General features: G+C 42.4%; 1 protein-coding gene across 2 annotated transcripts; it reads left to right on the top strand.

Moving 5' to 3' along the window:
* Positions 1–253: 253 nt before the first annotated feature.
* Positions 254–21287, top strand: F3 (coagulation factor III, tissue factor). Of its 2 annotated transcripts, XM_075616449.1 has the most exons (11): positions 254–689; positions 2039–2159; positions 6138–6322; positions 7818–8005; positions 8833–8977; positions 9698–9803; positions 12748–12932; positions 14922–15109; positions 15632–15782; positions 16680–16723; positions 17930–21287. In XM_075616449.1, exons 1-11 carry the CDS (start codon positions 614–616, stop codon positions 17957–17959), a joined length of 1419 nt encoding a protein of 472 aa, XP_075472564.1. In that variant the 5' UTR covers positions 254–613; the 3' UTR covers positions 17960–21287. The 2 variants fall into 2 exon arrangements, with proteins under 2 accessions (XP_075472564.1, XP_075472563.1); XM_075616448.1 differs by lacking the exon at positions 16680–16723.
* Positions 21288–23115: the final 1828 nt, after the last annotated feature.

Here is a 23115-nt window from a genome sequence, read left to right as displayed (position 1 = left end):
TAAGTCTTTATTATATTCAATATGAATCTTTCTTATTTTTAATAGGAAAAAGACGGATACAAATGATGTGCAGCGTGTATGACGTCACAGAAGAGTTGTTCAACGTAGTCCGCATGTGAGATAATAGACAGGGCTGTGCGAGGAGTGCAGCATGAGTGGCCCCTACAGGCGGAGTGCAGCATTAGCAGCCCCTATAGGCGGAGTGCTGGAGGAATGTAATCAGAGTCTCTGGTAGTGACTCCACCACCCAGCAATCTCTCCCCATCCCTCCCTCCCTCCTTCCTCTCACCTACAAGAGCAGCTCCCGGACTTTCCTCCGGCCCGGGCAGCAGATAAATAGCCAGGAGTCCTCCAGAGCAAGCACTCAGAAAGGGGAAACTGCAGGAGGCACACACCGGATCTACACAGGACAGTAACACAAAGAGGAGTGGAGTTACTGTCACTGGCTTGCATTAACCTCGTCAACGTATTGTCTTCTACACACTGCTTGGTGATTGGGGATTATCGCTCTGCTGGAGGTCTGGAAGATTAGCTCTGGTGTTTTGGAAGCGCAAGCAGGTCATAAACAGGGGGAAATAATTCACATTGTGTGTATCCGGATAATACAAGGACCATGTGCAGCCTCTCTCTGCTCCTCCAAGCTGCGGTGTGCTTCTCTGTCCTCTGCTGGCACAGGGCCCCAGCCACAGGTAAGAGATCCTCTGCCCTCCTCTGCCCTCACATCCAATGCAGTGATTGTCCTTACAGGGTCTGATCTTCACTAGTACAGAAGTGTAACAGCAGGATGTATACTTATAATGATTAGCAGGTCCCACACAATATGGGAGTAATTACCCTTTGACACACAAATGTATGGTCTGTTTTCCATAATGGCTCTGTGTATATAATGTTAAGCACATACATGGGTAAATTACTAAATAAACCAACCCGCATATCTATCCTCAGCAGTCCCCAGCCCTGCTAGCTTTACTGGGAACCCACTGATAAATGGGAAAATACGTATTTGATATCAAATGTAATACTACAAAATATGTACCACCGTGCTATGTATTCACTGCAGGCTGATGTGTATGGCCCATGGTAGATGTATAGATATGTTCAAGGTCTTACATTCTGTGTGCAGACTATAAGCAGAATTTGAATGTACACATCTGCAAGACTTTAAAGTTTGCAGATCATCTATTTGCCATTTATTGATCTGTAGCCAAATCAGTTTGGAAGAGCTATACCAACAATCTATCAATTATAATTCCTATTTCATTTTATTACATCATTTTAGTACAGTGATACATGTAAGGAATGCATTTAATATGTACTTTTAGCTGGTGGGATCGTCTTCTATGAATATTAATAGAGGGACTTTTGATGTTTAGGATAATTTTTACTGTATTTCTCTCTAAGCGTGAATTGTTCTTCTCCATGTAATAAAATATGGCGGTCTTATATTGAGATTTCCATGGTAACATGCATTACAATTTCACTACTAGGTTCTGGAAAATCAAATAATTTCCAATAGTTAGTCACTAGCTAGTTTATTGAAACTACCTCTTAATGTATACTACAAAAACAAATATACAGTATACACACACACACTGTACATACTGTGGTTAAATTATGATTTCTCCAACAAAATCTAGTGTTAAATATATTTCTACCATGAATATATGTGCTGTTTTAACAGGTAAAAACTGCAGGTAGAGGTTAGATTGTGCAATAAAAATAATTACATTGAGGACGAAATATATAAAAAGTAGATGTATCCGAATAAATACAGGAAATAACTTTCTTACAGAAGACAATATGCATGGTTGTGCATTTTTGTTTTTATAATGGGTGTACTTACTCTTCACTTCATAAAATAAATATGTTGTCATTTATATGCATTTTATTGTTATGCATTCACATCCGGATAATATAAATAAATACAATATTCACAGATTGAAACGATTTACAAGGGGGCTACCCGGTTATGTTTGTGTATAAACAGCACTGGGTTGTTTTATCGAAATAATGTCATGTTTTATTTATTTATATGCAGACGAACTATACTTTATGACTGCTGTAAACATTAAATGGTCATCTATCAACTTTAAGACTATACTTGAGTGGCAGCCTGTACCTACAAATCATTCCTATACAGTTGAAGTGTCTGGGTCTGGGTGAGTGAGATTTCAAGTTTATCACCTATAGATCTATTTGTGTGACTTGTTATCATTGGCGATCTAGGACAGATACACACTTTGATCTTGCTTACATTGTTATAGTTTACATTATGCTGCAATAAAAGTATTCTAGTGTATTTATTTTGTATGTAGAGGGACCCAAAGAATAGAAACGGTGTGTGTCAGAAATGTATATTCCAAAATGTGAAAATGGTATTCGGTAATAATATTTTAAACTGTGATACTTCCATAAAAGATTTGTAATTCCATGTCAACTACTCATAGTAAATATTGTGCCTCACTGAGAATATTACATTTTAATTTATATATGGCAGAAACATCAGTACTTTTACATTTGTCATTAGATTGATAAAATATCAAGTTTAATATCTATAGACTGCAAAACAATTCTTCCCCCAAAGTCTCACAATGAAAGGGTTAAACACCACTGATACTTTGTCTGGTATCTAATATTACTCACTCTGGAACAAGCAATTAGCAACTTTGGAATTTTCTCATAAACCTGATGCGTTTGCAAAATATAGTTTCACCTGGTGACAAGTCATTTCAGATATGAGTTCCTAAAAACAGTTTCTTCTATTTTATTGATCTCAACCTTTCATTTTTTTTAAAGTTTGAAAGTAGAGCTCGTAGCTGGAAGTTAAACCATTGACATTACTAGCAGTAATCATTTTGGCATCAAAGGTGTTAACATTTTACCTATTACACATTTGTTCCCATGTAAGCCCTCATGTCTCATCTTTCCACCTATTTTTTGTCTTAGGGTGTAGTAGTAAAAGTAATGTGACACCTTCAGCTACAGTCAGAAAGGTAACATGTTCCCATGGCTAGGGCACCTGGCAGCGAATACCAAAAACATGCAATATAATCTCTATGTATTCTTAAACATGCAGAATAACACGTCTTCCTTTATTGCATTTGTTCTGGACAGGTGTGGAATTTCCGTCTCTATTTAAGTGTACACTGCAGACAGACAGATTAGCTGATAATGGTGTTAATGGACGTGTAGCAGTTATGTTCCTGCACGCACAGAATTCTGCATAACACAGAGCTGTGAAGGTTTAGAATTCTCATGTTAAACAGAGGCGTAAAGAATTGTATATATATTTTTGAAATATATATATATATATATATATATATATATATATATATATATATATATATATACAGTGGTTGACAAATCACCAAAAAATCTACTCGCCACCTAGTACCAAACATGTGCTGCTTGGGCCAATATTTACTCGCCCGGGGGTTAAATACACTCGCCCGGGGCGAGCAAATGTATAGGTTTGTCGAACACTGTATATATATATATATATATATATATACACAGAAATGGAGATATAGTTTTAATGGTATAGCAAGGGTGGCCAACTCCAGTGCTCAAGGGCCACCAACATGCCAGGCTTTAACGATATCCCTGCTTCAGCACAGGTGGCTCAGGCAGATTAATTTAGTCTTCGACTGAGCCTCTGATTGAGCCACCTGTGCTGAAGCAGGGATATCATTTAAACCTGACCTGTTGGTGGCCCTTGATGACTGAAGTTGGCTACCCATGATAAAGGGGTCGATGTGTTGTCCATTTGAAAGAAAAACTTTTTATTTTGTGTACCTAAATAAATCACCCCCAGCATAAGGCTGTATTTTACATCAAAAATAAAGTAAAAAAGGCACAGGAAATGATTTGACATAAATATGTTTTACATGGAGATATGGACTAAAAAGTTTTCGTCTCTATGGGATTGTATTAGGGGTTCCTTGGGGGACTGAAGCATTGATATGTATGTATATCTTTTTGTATAGTGCCCACAGCTGTACTTAGCTCTTTACAAGAGAGACAATACAGTACAGGGAATTATAGTACAGGAGGGCCCCGCTCGTACGGCGGGTTCCATTCCCTGGCACCGCCGGCAAGCAAAATTCGTCGAAAAGCGGAACCGGCGATTTTTGGCTTCTTCGCAGACTTGCAGTCCCCCTTTTGCTCATGCGCGAACTCAGCCGCTCCCCCGTTCTGCGTATGCGTGACCTCGGCCGTCCCCTTTCTGCGCATGCGCAAACTCGGCCGTCCCCATTCTGCGCAGAGATGGCTGCCCCTTCTCGGTACCGCCTTATTGGCGGATCGCCGAGAAGCAGGGCCCTACCGTACAATAAGTGCAACAAATAAGTTCAAACAATAGGAAAGGAAATCCCTGCCCCGAGCGTACAATCTAAGTGGTATGTTGGGAAATTTACAGGGACAAGCAGGAGAGGGAATAAGAGCAGTGCTGTACATGGCAGTTGTTGGTAGGAGCGACGGTGGCTGTGGCACAGTAGCCATGAGTCCAGGCTAATGAAACATTTCATTTAAGAGGTTAGTTTTAAGGTTTGTCTTAAAGGTGGGGAGAGAAGTTGCTTGTTGTATTCTGAGTGTGAGGGAGTTCCACAGGTGAGGGGCAGTGATGGGCAGTGAGGGGAAAGGGTTTAAGGCGAGAGAGCCGTAGAGGACATTGGTCCATATTTCCATGTTATGTCAAATAATTTGCCGTGCCTTTTTGCTTTATTTTGAGGTGCAGTATTTGCCCCTTAGTGGAGGCGTCAATATTCCATGTCAAAGTAATGCATTATAGGCCTGTATTACACTGAAGCGGTTGCATGTGTTCTATACTGTATTTGTGTGTATAAGATCATATTTCAAACACAATCGCACTATTTGGACACTGATTGTAAGGTTATAGAAGGGAATTGTTCTTTTGCATCAGAGTATATAGGAGATTATTCATTGTAAGGGTACAGTCTACTTTATTTGGTTTTATAATACACATTTCTCATTCATGTCATAAATAAAATGTGACTTCTTTTAAAATGGCTGCAAATTCTTCACATTGCAATGAATTCAATAATGTAACAATGCAACAATGTAACAATGTAGTTATCTTCTTTAACAAATGTAATGATTTCTAAAGCTAGTCTACTCTAGCCCTCCCTGCTAGGGGCTGATAAGGAGGGAGGAGGGGGGCTTTTGTCTCTGCTAACTCCTTTCCAGTACTGTACACACAAACAGCACAGCCATAGCCAATGAAACCCCTCCAGAGTGTCAGTTCACCAGGTTTACAAAGTATCTTTAAAACATTTTTGTACATAAGGTGTAAACAACCCAAATGTAAACAATTAAACAGGTCACGCCCTTGGCTCATGTTGCTCCTAGGAAGCAAAAATAATCTAATTCTGTGTGTTATTCATTAAAATTATCATTTTAAATATTTTGATATCCTATGTTCTCTCATATGTCATTGCAGCCCCCACCCCCCTCCCGCCCCCCACCTCATGCTTTTGTTAAAGGAGCATTACAAGCTGCCCTTTATTTCCCCCAACGTAGGATTGGAGTAGGGGGGGTCTCTGGAGATTAACCCCATTCATTTTATCTTCAGGGACTCCCTGTTTCCCGTGATACTTATCTCCAAAGGAAAGGGAGGCGGTATCGCCTCAATTTTAAAGCTCCCGCATCAGTGAGCCAATAGGAATCCGCACCGGATGACGTCACTGCTTCCTATTGGCTCGCAGGAGCTTTGAAATGCAGCCATTACGTGAACCCCAGCTAGAGAGCCGGATGGGCCACCGGCACCCTCTATGGAGATAAGTATTTTGGGAAGTAGGGGGTCCCCAGAGCTGAAATAAATGGGGTTTAGCTCCGGGGACCCCATGCTACAATCCTATTCAAAATTTAAAAAAGGGCTACTTGGATTGCCACTTAATTAGCTTGTGCACAACTGACAACTTATTTCCTATTTTGTCTAACGGAAATTAATCGTTGCATAGTCTGATTAGTTTACACTTTGTCATCTGCACATGGAATATAAACAGCTATTTCGTAAAAGCATTTGATTTTTATTATTATTATGTAATGTATGTGGCTTCAATTGGCCAATGGATAACATAAATAAATAAATAACAGTATGTGTTTTATTCCCTCTCTAGAAAGAAACCCGACTGGAAAACGAAATGTTTATATACTATGAGCACAGAGTGTGACGTCACGGATTTGTTAGACAACCCAAAGGACACATACCATGCTAAAATCCTCTCGACAATACCACCGAATTCAGATTTCTGGCAGCATTATCCTTTCAGTGTCAGCCCTCCGTTCGTACCTTACGAAGAGAGTAAGTCACATATAGAGACTGGAAATATGAGGGGCCTGGGAAGTGATGCAAGGGTTAAACAGGAGTGGCCAACTTCAGTCCGCTAGGGCCACCAACTGGTCATGTTTTAAGGCTATCCCTGCTTCAGCACAGGTGGCTCAAAAGACTGGGCCAGCTGTGCTGAAGTAGGGATAGCCTTAAAACCTGACCTGTTGGTGGCCCTTGAGGACTGGAGTTGGCCACTCCTGTGTTAAACTAACCACATTACTGCGTGTGATATTTATGTAACAGTTTTATCATCATAGGGGAATTTGTGTAAAACATTGCAATACTTTTTAATCGCACAAAATATGGCTGATGCGGCATTCATGACTGCGTTAGACCTCACATTAGACAAACAGTCTCAATCAGTCCCTGCTTCAGCACAGGTGGCTCAATCAGAGGCTCAGTCTTTGTCTGAGCCTCTGATTGAGCCACCTGTACTGAAGCTGGGATGTCCTGAAAACATGACCTGTTGGGGGGTTGGTACATATCAGTATTTATTGTACCTGTAAACCATGGCGTTATGAGAAATGCAAGGATTGGATTTGATCTCATCCTTGTAACAAGAACATGGCCTTTCCCTGCCAATTCTCAGAATATTTGTTTGTTCTGATACGGTAAAGTTTTTAAGAAAATATATATTTCCTACTTTAACACTACTGTATATAACAGCGCAAAGCAGCATACAGAACAGGCGGCTGAACAGGTGGGCATGCTTGGCTGGTCCAGAGACATCATGCTCTTGTTGGTTGTAAACCGATTAACTTCCAGAGGGGGCCCCCCTGTCAATGGAAGGGTGAAGTTAATTAACAGAAAGATTTGATCTTGATCCATGTCTGAGTTAGCAAAGTCCTGAAAGCGCCCACAAAATAATGAGACTTTGGTGATTTCAAAGTGTTTCGGGTGCCGTCCTATACTTTCAATGTTAGTGATAACATGCTTCATTGCGAAATCCTTCTGTGAAATTGTGAAACGTTTTATTCTATTCAAACATCGTTGCTATTTTTCTAAGAACTGGTTTAAGATGTCAGGATGGTTCTTTGCAACTTTGGAATTCCTGCAACACAACTTCTGTATTTGGGAACCAAACCAAAGCAGTATGGCCATATTTGCTAAGCAGTGCTAAGCCATAAGACATTTCCTGGTGCTGGAGGACACTTTCTAGCCTATTAACTTGAATGGGCCATAAGGTGTCTTCCAATGCCGACAGTGGTTTGTGGCATAGCACCGTGTAGTTATTAGGGTCCTATGCGTTTTGTGTCCCATTGAATTTGCTTCCCTGGGAGAATTATCTACTGATTTTGTGGTTTATTTACATGAGTTCTGTTTCTTGTTATCTTCATTAAATGCCTTAGATATTTGCAAGTCCCCATAATTGGCAAAGACCTTTCTGTGACATTTCTTGGCAGTGATCCCGCTGTCTTTAGCGTATCTTAAAATCTCGGGCATTTTTTGTCCCCTTTCTTTGCTTTAGCAATCATTGGAAAGCCAGGCATCGGACAATACAAGTTACACAAAGAAAATGACACGCTCCAAGTCACCATTGTCGATCCACTTACACCGTATCGATTCCCCAACAACAGTTTGCAAAGTATTCGAGACATTTTTAAAGATGACTTGAGATATACCGTCTATTTCTGGAAAGCTTCGAGCACAGGCAAGGTACGTGGAGACTCGTTTGGCATGAAACCAAAGCTACCTTCAGGTATTGAGAGGCCCCCATCACCAACCCTTCAATTGCTTGTGTTACTTATATTCTGCGCTGGTGTGTTTAGGATTTGGGGGCCTAAAGTAGGATTATTGGAAGCACTTCTCCCATATATCACCTCCCAAAATAAAACATTATTCCATACATCCTTACATATAAACTGAAGGTTGAAAACATTTCCTTTTTAAGGGTTGATTTTTAAGTTATACATCCATTTAATATCCTCATTAACTGTCAATTGGACCAAAAATGAGACGTTTGTAGGTCAAAGAACAATTGCTTTTTGGGGTAGGAGTGCAGGGAACAGAATAGAGAAAGTGATTAGTAGGGAAAAGTATAATAATGGAAGGAAGACAGTCATCAACGTTAAATAAACAGGTAACAGAATATAAGATGGATCAATAGTAAATCGTGCTGATGGAACAATTGAGGAATACAGAGACAAGATACAGGGTTCTTGCATTAAATGCTATAAAAATGATTAACAGAACCCAGGACAAGAACTCAGAGATGTTACTGAAGGAAGAGGAAATCTATACATTTGAAATATTGTAGTCTATTTTCCTAGAGAGGTTTAAACACGTGACTATTATTATTCACCAAACACACTTTAATGGAATGATTATGACTTTGGTCCCTTACAATTTGGCTTAATGATTTAAAGCCACCGGTGGAATTAAACTGAATTCACCTCAATATTCAAGAAAGAGGGCGGGAGAATAATGTTTTTTTTGCAAGTCTAGTACATTTCATAAAACTGCTGTCTCTTTTTTGTTTGTAGAAGTCGGCGACAACACAGAGTAATGAGTTTGTAATCCGTGTGGACAAAGGGGAGAGCTATTGTTTTTACGTGCAGGCGACAATCATGTCTCGTAAACTCAACCGCGAGAGCCAACAAACCGAAACACACTGCACAACTAATGGGGGTATGTATCGCAAGACATTGCCGGGTGGACAGGCTAAATCGGGGGTGGGCAACTCCAGTGCTCAAGGGCCATCAACAAGCCAAGTATTGGGGATATCCCTGCTTCAGCACAGGAATGGCAGCCACCTGTGCTGAAGCAGGGATATCCCTGATACCTGGCTTGTTGGTGGCCCTCGAGGACTGGAGTTGGCCACCCCTGTGCTAAACAAACAACTAGGATTTGATGATGGGAATAAGTCTACAACGGAAGAAGGGGACTGTGTTTTAAAGGGGCCTATTTGCTTGTCGCGCCGCTGCAAAACTGAGACATAAGTGCAAAAAAACAGCACCAGATTTAGCAAAGAAATAGAATTCCATTGAAAGCAATGAGGTGCGTTCCTCTGATAAATCTGGGGCTGTTCTCTTGTGCTAGCTTTGCAGCTGGGAGGCTAGTAAATGGCTGCAAATCCAGGAAAATGTGGAGCAAAAAAAAAAAATGGCACCAGATTTTTCAAAGCAAATAAATCCTATTTCTTTCCATGGTAAACCAATTTATTTTTATGCATTCACATCCGGATAATATAAATAAATATAATATTCACAGATTGAAACGATTTACAAGGGGGCTACTGACTGATGTGTATGCAACATGGGATCTTTGTGAAGACCGGTTATGTTTGTGTATAAACAGCACTGGGTTGTTATATCGAAATAATGTCATGTTTTATTTATTTATATGCAGACTTACCAACTGCTGTAAACATTAAATGGTCATCTATCAACTTTAAGACTATACTTGAGTGGCAGCCTGAACCTACAAATTATTCCTATACAGTTGAAGTGTCTGGGTGAGTGAGATTTCAAGTTCATCACCTATAGATTTATTTGTGTGACTTGTTATCATTGGCGATCTAGGACAGATACACACTTTGATCTTGCTTACATTGTTATAGTTTACATGATGCTGCAATAAAAGTATTGTAGTGTATTTATTTTGTATGTAGAGGGACCCAAAGAATAGAAACGGTGTGTGTCAGAAATGTATATTCCAAAATGTGAAAATGGTATTTGGTAATAATATTTTAAACTGTGATACTTCCATAAAAGATTTGTAATTCCATGTCAACTAATCATAGTAAATATTGTGCCTCACTGAGAATATTACATTTTAATTTATACATGGCAGAAACATCAGTACTTTTACATTTGTCATTAGATTAATAAAATATCAAGTTTAATATCTATAGACTGCAAAACAATTCTTCCCCCAAAGTCTCACAATGCCACCAACATGCCAGGCTTTAAGGATATCCCTGCTTCAGCACAGGTGGCTCAGTCAGATTAATTTAGTCTTCGACTAAGCCTCTGATTGAGCCACCTGTGCTGAAGCAGGGATATCATTTAAACCTGACCTGTTGGTGGCCCTTGATGACTGAAGTTGGCTACCTATGATAAAGGGCGATGTGTTGTCCATTTGAAAGAAAAACGTTTTATTTTGTGTACCTAAATAAATCACCCCCAGCATAAGGCTGCATTTTACATCAAAAATAAAGTAAAAAAGGCACAGGAAATGATTTGACATAAATATGTTTTACATGGAGATATGGACTAAAAAGTTTTCGTCTCTATGGGATTGTCTTAGGGGTTCCTTGGGGGACTGAAGCATTGATATGTATGTATATCTTTATTTGTATAGTGCCCACAGCTGTACTTAGCTCTTTACAAGAGAGACAATACAGTACTGGGAATTATAGTACAGGAGGGCCCCGCTCGTACGGCGGGTTCCATTCCCTGGCACCACCGCCAAGCAAAATTCGTCGAAAAGTGGAACCGGCGATTTTCGGCTTCTGCGCAGACTTGCAGTCCCCCTTTTGCTCATGCGCGAACTCAGCCGCTCCCCCATTCTGCGCATGCGCAGACTCGGCCGTCCCCATTCTGCGCAGGCATGGCTGCCCCTTCTCGGTACCGCCTTATTGGCGGATCGCCGAGAAGCAGGGCCCTACCGTACAATAAGTGCAACAAATAAGTTCAAACAATAGGAAAGGAAATCCCTGCCCCGAGCGTACAATCTAAGTGGTATGTTGGGAAATTTACAGGGACAAGCAGGAGAGGGAATAAGAGCAGTGCTGTACATGGCAGTTGTTGGTAGGAGCGACGGTGGCTGTGGCACAGTAGCCAGGAGTCCAGGCTAATGAAACATTTCATTTAAGAGGTTAGTTTTAAGGTTTGTCTTAAAGGTGGGGAGAGAAGTTGCTTGTTGTATTCTGAGTGTGAGGGAGTTCCACAGGTGAGGGGCAGTGAGGGGCAGTGAGGGGAAAGGGTTTAAGGCGCGAGAGCCGTAGAGGACATTGGTCCATATTTCCATGTTATGTCAAATAATTTGCCGTGCCTTTTTGCTTTATTTTTAGGTGCACTATTTGCCCCTTAGTGGAGGCGTCAATATTCCATGTCAAAGTAATGCATTATAGGCCTGTATTACACTGAAGCAGTTGCATGTGTTCTATATTTGTGTGTATAAGATCATATTTCAAACACAATCGCACTATTTGGACACTGATTGTAAGGTTATAGAAGGGAATTGTTCTTTTGCATCAGAGTATATAGGAGATTATTCATTGTAAGGGTACAGTCTACTCTATTTGGTTTTATAATACACATTTCTCATTGATGTCTTATTAATAAAATGTGACTTCTTTTAAAATGGCTGCAAATTCTTCACATTGCAATGAAGTCAACAATGCAACAATGCAACAATGTAACAATGTAGTCGTCTTCTTTAACAAATGTAATGATTTCTAAAGCTAGTCTACTCTAGCCCTCCCTGCTAGGGGCCGATAAGGAGGGAGGAGGGGGGCTTTTGTCTCTGCTAACTCCTTTCCAGTACTGTACACACAAACAGCACAGCCATAGCCAATGAAACCCCTCCAGAGTGTCAGTTCACCAGGTTTACAAACTATCTTTAAAACATTTTTGTACATAAGGTACAAACAACCCAAATGTAAACAATTAAACAGGTCACACCCTTGGCTCATGTTGCTCCTAGGAAGCAAAAATAATCTAATTCTGTGTTATTCATTATCATTTTAAATATTTTGATTTCCTATGTTCTCTCATATGTCATTGCAGCCCCCAACCCCCTCATGCTTTTGTTAAAGGAGCACTACAAGCTGCCCTTTATTTCCCCCAACGTAGGCTTGAAGTAGGGGGGGTCTCTGGAGATTAACCCCATTCATTTTATCTTCAGGGACTCCCTGTTTCCCGTGATACTTATCTCCAAAGGAAAGGGAGGCGGTATCGCCTCATTTTTAAAACTCCCGCATCAGTGAGCCAATAGGAGATCCGCACCGGATGACGTCACGGCTTCCTATTGGCTCGCAGGAGATTTGAAATGCAGCCATTACGTGAACCCCAGCTAGAGAGCCGGATGGGCCACCGGCACCCCCTATGGAGATAAGTATTTTGGGAAGTAGGGGGTCCCCAGAGCTGAAATAAATGGGGTTCAGCTCTGGGGACCCCATGCTACAATCCTATTCAAATTTAAAAAAGGGCTGCTTGGATTGCCTCTTAATTAGCTTGTGCACAACTGACAACTTATTTCCTATTCTGTCTAACGGAAATTAATCGTTGCATAGTCTGATTAGTTTACACTTTGTCATCTGCACATGGAATATAAACAGCTATTTCGTAAAAGCATTTGATTATTATTATTATTATGTAATGTATGTGGCTTCAATGGGCCACATGGATAACATAAATAAATAAATAACAGTATGTGTTTTATTCCCTCTCTAGAAAGAAATCCGACTGGAAAACGAAATGTATATATACTATGAGCACAGAGTGTGACGTCACGGATTTGTTAGACAACCTAAAGGACACATACCATGCTCAAATCGTCTCGACAATACAAGCGAATAAGGACACCACAGAGGTGTTTCCTTTCAGTGTCAGCCCTCCGTTCGTACCTTACGAAGAGAGTATGTCACATATAGAGACTGGAAATATGAGGGGCCTGGGAACTGATGCAAGGGTTAAACAGGAGTGGCCAACTTCAGTCCGCTAGGGCCACCAACTGGTCATGTTTTAAGGCTATCCCTGCTTCAGCACAGGTGGCTCAAAAGACTGGGCCAGCTGTGCTGAAGTAGGGATAGCCTTAAAACCTGACCTGCTGGTGGCCCTTGAGGACTGGAGTTGGCCACTCCTGCGTTAAACTAACCACATTACTGCGTGTGATATTTATGTAACAGTTTTATCATCATAGGGGAATTTGTGTAAAACATTGCAATACTTTTTAATCGCACAAAATATGGCTGATGTGGCATTCATGACTGCGTTAGACCTCACGTTAGATAAACAGTCTCAATCAGTCCCTGCTTCAGCACAGGTGGCTCAATCAGAGGCTCAGTCTTTGTCTGAGCCTCTGATTGAGCCACCTGTACTGAAGCTGGGATGTCCTGAAAACATGACCTGTTGGGGGGTTGGTACATATCAGTATTTATCGTACCTGTAAACCATGGCGTTATGAGAAATGCCAGGATTGGATTTGATCTCATCCTTGTAGCAAGAACATGGCCTTTCCCTGCCAATTCTCAGAATATTTGTTTGTTCTGATACGGTAAAGTTAATAAGAAAATATATATTTCCTACTTTAACACTACTGTATATAACAGCGCAAGGCAGCATACAGAACAGGCGGCTGAACAGGTGGGCATGCTAGGCTGGTCCAGAAACATCATTTAGCTTATGCTCTTGTTGGTTGTAAACCGATTAACTTCCGGGGGGGGGGGGGCCCTGTCAATGGAAGGGTGAAGTTAATTAACAGAAAGATTTGGGGCCTCATGTAGAGAACAGCGCTATTTGAAATCTCGCCATTTTCCGGAGAAAATCGCGCTAAAAACAGCTGAAAATGGCGAGCTAGGGAAAATGTGCCATTTTTTTTTTCTATTTCAAAATCTCTCCGCGCGGCTGGCGAGAAACTACATCTCGCCAGTCTGAAAATTATCCGAATTCAGAAAGGCGCGCTCGCCATCTAGCGGCTGTTTTTGGCGCGATTTTCGTCAATTTTCTCCGCCAACTAAAGTTGGCAAGAAGCAGGAGGTCGCCGGCTATAGGGGAAAAAAAAAAAAATGCGCGATTTCCCCCCCCCCCCTTTCAGCAGCGCGCATCTCCTCATTTACAATTCTCCACATGCAGTCATGCTAAAAATAGCGGATTTCGCCCATTTCTGCATATGGAGAATAAAACTCTCCATTAAACCTACTTTTTATTCCCCTCTCCAATTTTAAAAAGCGCTGCTCTCTGCATAGGCCCCTTGATCTTGATCCATATCTGAGTTAGCAAAGTCCTGAAAGCGCCCACAAAATAATGAGACTTTGGTGATTTCAAAGTGTTGCGGGTGCCGTCCTATACTTTCAATGTTAGTGATAACATGCTTCATTGCGAAATCCTTGTGTGAAATTGTGAAACGTTTTATTCTATTCAAACATCGTTGCTATTTTTCTAAGAATTGGTTTAAGATGTCAGGGTGGTTCTTTGCAACTTTAGAAGTCCTGCAACACAACTTCTGTATATGGGAACCAAACCAAAGCAGTATGGCCATATTTGCTAAGCAGTGCTAAGCCATAAGACATTTCCTGGTGCTGGAGGACACTTTCTAGCCTATTAACTTGAATGGGCCATAAGGTGTCTTCCAATGCTGACAGTGGTTTGTGGCATAGCACCGTGTAGTTATTAGGGTCCTATGCGTTTTGTGTTCCATTGAATTTGCTTCCCTGGGAGAATTATCTACTGATTTCGTGGTTTATTTACATGAGTTCTGTTTCTTGTTATCTTCATTAAATGCCTTAGATATTTGCAAGTCCCCATAATTGGCAAAGACCTTTCTGTGACATTTCTTGGCAGTGATCCCGCTGTCTTTAGCGTATCTTAAAATCTCGGGGGTTTTTTGTCCCCTTTCTTTGCTTTAGCAATCATTGGAAAGCCAGGCATCGGACAATACAAGTTACACAAAGAAAATGACACGCTCCAAGTCACCATTGTCGATCCACTTACACCGTATCGATTCTCCAACAACAGTTTGCAAAGTATTCGAGACATTTTTAAAGATGACTTGAGATATACCGTCTATTTCTGGGAAGCTTCGAGCACAGGCAAGGTACGTGGAGACTCGTTTGGCATGAAACCAAAGCTACCTTCAGGTATTGAGAGGCCCCCATCACCAACCCCTTCAATTGCTTGTGTTACTTATATTCTGCACTATCACAATATTGAACCAAACAGTGGTGTGTTTAGGATTTGGGGGCCTAAAGTAGGATTATTGGAAGCACTTCTCCCATATATCACCTCCCAAAATAAAACATTATTCCATACATCCTTACATATAAACTGAAGGTTGAAACCCTTGCCTTTTTAAGGGTTGATTTTTAAGTTATACATCCATTTAATATCCTCATTAACTGTCAATTGGACCAAAAATGAGACGTTTGTAGGTCAAAGAACAATTGCTTTAATGGAATGATTATGACTTTGGTCCCTTACAATTTGGCTTAATGATTTAAAGCCACCGGTGGAATTAAACTGAATTCACCTCAATATTCAAGAAAGAGGGCGGGAGAATAATGTTTTTTTTGCAAGTCTAGTACATTTCATAAAATTGCTGTCTCTTTTTTGTTTGTAGAAGTCGGCGACGACACAGAGTAATGAGCTTGTAATCCGTGTGGACAAAGGGGAGAGCTATTGTTTTTACGTGCAGGCGACAATCATGTCTCGTAAAGTCAACCGTGAGAGCCAAGAAAGCGAAGCACACTGCACAACTAATAAAGGGAGGGGTATGTATCGCAAGACATCGCCGGGTGGACAGGCTAAATCGGGGGTGGGCAACTCCAGTGCTCAAGGGCCATCAACAAGCCAAGTATTGGGGATATCCCTGCTTCAGCACAGGAATGGCAGCCACCTGTGCTGAAGCAGGGATATCCCTGATACCTGGCTTGTTGGTGGCCCTCGAGGACTGGAGTTGGCCACCCCTGTGCTAAACAAACAACTAGGATTTGATGATGGGAATAAGTCTACAAAGGAAGAAGGGGACTATGTATTAAAGGGGCCTATTTGCTTGTCGCGCCGCTGCAAAACTGAGACATAAGTGCAAAAAAACAGCACCAGATTTAGCAAAGAAATAGAATTCCATTGAAAGCAATGAGGTGTGTTCCTCTGATAAATCTGGGGCTGTTCTCTTGTGCTAGCTTTGCAGCTGGGAGGCTAGTAAATAGCTGCAAATCCAGGAAAATGTGGAGCAAAAAAAATGGCACCAGATTTTTCAAAGCAAATAAATCCTATTTTTTTCCATGGTGTCCCTTTTCTATGAGAAACCTGGTGCAGTTTGTCTTGTTGTTTTTTTTTTTCTGCTCCAAGTTTGCAGCTGGAAGACTTTAAAGCATAGGCCCCTGGAAAGGCTGACTGTCCAATATGACTGAACGTGAAGCTATTACACCTGGTAGCAGAGGGGTTAATGTTGTGGTGGAACAGGGGCATCCGATAGGGCCCTGTGTGAAATAATTACAGCATCTACAAGCTTCTAATTGTCTGATAAATCTATTGTTTTTGCCAATGACAACTAATGATAATGTCACAAGTATTGTGTAGTGCAACCTTTTTATTAACACGTTTTGCATTCCAAATGCTCTTTGCCAATCAGCGAATATGTGTCTGAAGTTACTTTTGCATTTCAGTACCCAGTGGTGTGTATTCCTCCATTGCGTATTTGTACCTCTGTGTAAGTTGAGCCCAGTCTGACTTTACTGAACATGTGGGAAATGGTTGTTCTTGTGTGACACTCTCGTTAATGCTTTGCAGTCGGGGGTGAAGAATACAAGTGTTGATACTTCTAAACTCTGCACTGTTCTCATAACTTATCTTCTCCTGTTTGTCGGTTTTAACTACTGTAACAACACATTGCAGAGGAATGTGTTGGAACTTTCTCTGGCACTACGTGGGTTAATAGCAGTGGGAGTGGATAAGGTGGTCATTTTTTCTTTCCAAACTACCATCTGCATCCAAACAAACTAATAAGTCAGAGTAATACAACTGCACACACTGTGTACTGCAGCAGGGTGGGTTTTAAGGACATTTCTTGTTTTAAAGGGAATCTGTGAGCTACAAACTAACTCTGTGAGCTACATCAGCGGTGCTCAACTCCAGTTATCAAGCTCCCCCCCCCCCCACCAACAGGTCAGGTTTTCAGGATATCCCAGCTTCAGCACAGGTGGCCCAATCAGCGGCTCAGTCAAAGACTGGGCCCGATTGAGCCACCTGTGCTGAAGCTGGAACTGATTGAGCCACCTGTGCTCTTCCCCAAAGCATTTAAATTAAATGCCAGGGATCGCGCGCGAGGCCTCTGTAAGGTCCCGTACCATGTCTCCGGTGACTGCTGGTGATGCGTCGTAAAATTACGGCACGTTGCTATGGCAACATGACGTTGTGACGTCAGAACGCCGTAGACAAGGTAAGGGCGAGCAGGCAGGGGGCGCAGAGGAAAAAGTTTGCGCACCCCTGATCTAGGAAAAACATTTGGGGACTCAACGTGAGACATAGATGAAGTCTACAGGGTTTTCTGTCTTTATTGACCAATCTAAACTTTCACTTTTTGTTTGAATCCTTTTAAACATGGTTTCCCAAAAAACATTTCCCTTTGGGTTTGCAAGGATATTGGGTTCTCCTTTACTACAGTAGCTGGTTACACTACTATCCCACTCCAGCCACTGGCTTGTAGTTTCTTTTCCTGGGTGACCTGCAGTCGGACACAATAACCTGGCCTCTCTGGCACTAACGGGCATAGCCATTGCTTTTGCGGGAAGCCAATAACATGCAATATGCATATTTATTATGCATATATATCTATCTGTATATGCTTCTGTTTGTCAGGGTATGTCAATTTATATAGCTGTGTGCTGAGTTAAACTCATTTGTTCTCTCTTTTCAGAGTACGACTATACTGTATATATTGCTGTGATAATACCAGTGTTCGTTATCATCGGGATTATCATAGCTCTGTCTGTGATGCTCTGGAAGCGCAAAAAGGCAAACAAAGAAGAAAAGGCAAAAGAAAACATGCCACTGAATGATATCTGAAGAGAAGCACAAGAACCTCCCTGTACTATCTTTACTACTGCGAACTGTGACCGCACACTGCACTGGTTGTTATTAGCGGGATATGATGGCGTTTTATATTAATTTACTGTGCAGTGAAAGAAATCTTTTTGTTTCTGTGAAACATTTCAGAGTCAAGAATTTTTTTTTTTTTATTCAGGTCCAATTTTGACTTGGGTTACTAGTCGAAATTGCTTTAATTTTTTTTAATACGGCGGTATGCATTGATGTATATTTTGGAACCCTAGGAAATGTATTTAAATAGCAGACTGACATATTAATCAGGATGGGCATTCCCCGTTTCTCTACTAAGAGAACTGACAATGCATTGTAGCACAATGCTTTGCAATCCTCCCCTGCAGTGAATGGGGTTGGTAAATAATAGTTGTAGTAATAATAATATTATCAAACTTCTAAAGCACTACCCATGTACATTACTCAAGGTACAAAAAAAGCTGTGTGTGCTGTGCACGCGCATAGTAAGTGAAACTTCTTTGACTTTTGTCGCAGAAATTGACTTATAACGCGCGTGCTCGGCACACGTGTCAGTCAGTGTATGTGTCAGTCAGTGAGTATGTATGTGCGTGTGTGTCAGTCAGTGTGTGCATGTGTGTCAGTGTGTGTTTGTGTGTTTGTGTGTGTGTGTGTGTGTGTGTGTGTGTGTCAGTCAGTGTATGTCTCTCTCTCTGTGTTGTGTGAATGTCTCTCTGTGTCGGTCAGCGTGCGTGTGTGCCAGTCCGTTCGTGTTTGTGTCAGTCTGTGTGTGTTTGTGTCAGTCAGCGTGTGCGTGTGTGTGTCAGTCAGCGTGCGCGCGTCAGTCAGCGTGTGTGCGCGTGTGTCAGTCAGCGTGTGTGTGCGCGTGTGTCAGTCAGTGTGTGCGCGCGTGTGTCAGTCAGCGTGTGTGCGCGTGTGTCAGTCAGTGTGTGTGCGCGTGTGTCAGTCAGTGTGTGTGTGCGCGTGTGTCAGTCAGTCAGTGTGTGTGTGCGCATGCGTCAGTCAGTGTGTGTGTGCGCGTGTGTCAGTCAGTGTGTGTGTGCGCGTCTGTCAGTCAGTGTGTGTGTGCGCGTCTTGTCAGTCAGTGTGTGTGTGCGCGTGTGTCAGTCAGTGTGTGTGTGCGCGTGTGTGAGTCAGTGTGTGAGTGTGAGTCAGTGTGTGAGTGAGTCAGTGTGTGAGTGTGAGTCAGTGTGTGTGTGTCTCTCTCTGTGTTGTGTGAATGTCTCTCTGTGTTGTGCCCCCCACCCCTCCTCCTCCCCCCCTCCCACTACCCCAGGCGGAGCTGCGGACACAGCTGTGTGTCCTGCTGCAGCCAGCCCCCCCGGCGACACGGTGGTCCCGTTACCCCCCTCCTCCCGACTCCCACTATCCCCGGCGGAGCTGCGGACACGGAGCTGCGGACTCCCAGCCCCCCCGGCGACACGGTGGTCCCGTTACCCCCCTCCTCCCGACTCCCACTACCCCCGGCGGAGCTGCGGACACGGAGCTGCGGACTCCCAGCCCCCCCGGCGACACGGTGGTCCCGTTACCCCCCTCCTCCTGACTCCCACTACCCCTGGCGGAGCTGCGGACTCCCAGCCCCCCCGGCGACACGGTGGTCCCGTTACCCCCCTCCTCCCGACTCCCACTACCCCCGGCGGAGCTGCGGACACGGAGCTGCGGACTCCCAGCCCCCCCGGCGACACGGTGGTCCCGTTACCCCCTCCTCCCGTTACCAAAGCAGGAGCGACAAGGCAGGGGGTGGAGCCTCGGCCTCAGATAGCCACCCTACCACGGAGCAGCGTACTCAACAGCGGGCAGCACCGCAGAGCCCGTGCCGGATGAGGGGAATTAAGGGACCCCTTAACTGACTGACAGCCCCTCAACCAATCGTCAGCGGCGGGACGCGACAGCCAATCACCGGTTGCCTCGCAGCAGCGCCCTCTGCCAACCACACCACACACACGAAACCTGCCATCCACAACATGGCTATGGACAGAACATCTGCGCATCCGTTGAGGACGGCTGCCGGTGTGGAGGAGCGGGTGAGGGAGAGCGGCGCCGCCGCATGTCAGCGGCTGTGTGGGGGATGCGGCGGCAGTTAGATGTCAGCAGGCGCGAGCAGCGGGCGGGGAACGGTGTGGGGAATGGTTGGAATGGCAGCCGTTAGGAGCGGCGCCGCCGCATATGTCATCGGCCGTGTGGGGGGAGCGGTGCCTATTAGGAGTGGCGCCATGTGATTTGCCAGAACACAGCCCGGCCTCATCTGCCAGCACTTTGACGTCACATCCGTTTCATTTTCTGCCCCTACAATCCATTTTTGTCCCATTAGGGATGAGGTGCCACTAAGAAGTTTCACTTCAAAAAGTACTAGGTAGACAGAAATAGCTGGTTACTGAGTAGCAGATTCCCACTGCAGAGGCCTGTGATATAACTACAAGGATTCTTCTAGACAACTTGGTAGACAAACCTGGATATACCACTTGCATATTTTTGCACTTATAAGGCATGGACATCATCCGATGGTAACAGAATATATGTGTGTCAGATTAATGTCTGTAGTGTATATTACTGTGTAAAGTCTTGTGTAAACGGTACTATATTCTTTCTTTCCCTAAATCTAATCTATTTCAGAGAATACTAGAACGGCTAATTCCAATAGATTCTCCGCGGTGGAGGCTGGGAGGTACAAACATTAGGACTGGTAATAGGGTTCCATTTAATGTTGAAGCGATACGGAGAATCACTACACACTAACTACAAAAAAAAAGAAGTTCTGTATAGAAAGACAAACACTAATTTCTAATCACACTGAAGTCAGCTCGTTCTTCTCTAGAATGAACACATTCAATGTTCTTGCTGCTTTTCTACACTTCTCATAGACGCCACTTTTACATGATACCTCTGCTTGGAACATACTGTATGGAGTAGTTTTATTTTTGTGTCTACTTAGCAAACATTTGGTTTGAATACTGGGGAAAGAGCACTTGTCAGATTAATATTATATTTTTATAACGGAACTATTGTAGACGGATTTAATGCTGTCATACTTTGGGATGACTTTTATGCGAGAACAATCAAGGGTATTCTTATTTATATATGTATGATTTTATAAGACGTGTTTATACGGAGTAATATTTTTACATTTCTATGTATATATTGGAGTAACTTATTTTTCATGGGCTTTATTATTGAAATAAAGGTGAATGGGAAGAATACTTTCAATCTTTTTGTCATTATTCAGATGATAGAGTGTTACAGACATATACTGAATGATTCACTTCAAATACTGTCAGCGTCGATTGCAGTTTACTCCTATGCAGTAATCTTTAAAAAAAAAAAAAAAAAAAAAAAAAAAAGCCACTTTTATGCCCCTTGAGGAAGTCTTTTGGACGGAAAGCGTAGGGCAACACAGGAGGTCAAGCTAATCTAATTGAGCAGGGGTACTGTGGAGGACTGTCAAGGACGTTTGGACCCCTAAATACAGTGTCTCTGTGGATGGCCACCACGAGTGTTTGCTGCAAGAAGGGCTTCTCCTGATTTTTTCCCCCCACTCTGGGACCCAGGGGGTCCCATTGCCTACATTTGCTTATATACCTGGAGTATTAGTTTCCTCCAGTGGATGATCTATTACCTGAGTTGGTCACTCTGAACAACCGAAAAGCCTATATTACTCATAAAATGTAATATTATAATTTTTTTTACTGTTGCAATTTATTTATTTTACTGTTACACTATTTTTTGGTGTGTTTTTGCCTTTTTTTTTCTTTTTCAAATACCCACCTGGATGAGAGGGCGCTTCTGGCCTCTTTGCTGTGATTTCCATAGTGGATCTGGACTGAATCCACCCAATATAGGACAGTACGCCTATTTATGTAATATTCACTCTTTACCTTATGGTTTGTTGATAAACAGTATTGGCTCTCTATTCTTTGTTCTTGCCTTTAGGATATTGCAGCCATTGTGAATCTGAACTAGATTACAATAATTTAGCTATTTTGAGAGATTAATTAGATAGGACATAAATTGTTAGTCTCCGATGGCAAATGGTTTCACGTTACGTTTTTTACATTTCCTTTCAAAGATCTTCAACCGCCAAGATGACATAACTCATTAAAGCCGCCATCACCACCATCACTTCACATTGTTTTAAATGTGTGATCAGACAATGCTGTCTTTCACTGGTCCGCAAAATTATTCTACAGGCCTAATCTGAAAGCCTTTTATCTTCAGCATTCGGATAACTGCCCCCACCGCATGTGGAGCAAAACTGTTCCAATTTGAATACAATGTAGCTAAAGATTTTTCTACCTCTAACTCCTGTCCTGCTGAAGATCCTGTAAAGAATTGCTGTGCCGTTTCTTCCGGGCCTGATTGGTGTCAGATGACGGTTTGGTGACAGCAGCACACTCAGCCCTTCTGAACAATGGGATAGTAACACAGGCCACGTATTGTTAATAATGCGATTAATGGATTTACTGGAATCGCTGCCCTTGTGATTGCGATGCAGCGTTGGACAAAAGGCTTCTTGCACAGATTAGTTGGGAAGAAATAGCTTTGGGAAAGGTGACGTGTGTGTGTGTAATATATATATATGTGTGTGTGTGTGTGTGTGACCTTTCAGTACGAACATTCTCACCAAGTAAAAGGATCTAGAATTCAATGTGATTTCTAACTTGGACACCTGCTTCTAGAACTGCAGACTTAACCTTACATTTATTATTCGGCTACCATTTTAGTACTAAAACAGAACAGAGACTAAAAACGAAACTGTTTGCATCCAAACACATTATGTGCAAGAGAACCCACTGAGCAAAAGCAAACAGTTTGAATGTAGTGCTGCTGGACAATGTTAGGAGACATACAAAGGAATCCCAGTAAGAATAGGTCACAATCAATTAAAATACATGCAAAGTATAACATGCACAATTAAAGCAGCGTGTGTGTGTAGCAAATGGAAATATTACTGTATGCTCATTTGCATGTCAGACAGGTCTGCAACCCTGCCTTTCACCATTATCACCCAGCACTTCCACTGCAGCAAGG

This window comes from Ascaphus truei, chromosome 10 (assembly GCF_040206685.1).
Source record: "Ascaphus truei isolate aAscTru1 chromosome 10, aAscTru1.hap1, whole genome shotgun sequence".
NCBI classification, from domain to species: domain Eukaryota; kingdom Metazoa; phylum Chordata; class Amphibia; order Anura; family Ascaphidae; genus Ascaphus; species Ascaphus truei.
Note: the sequence above shows the minus strand (reverse complement) of the source record. Positions and strands in the feature narration are given on the sequence as shown.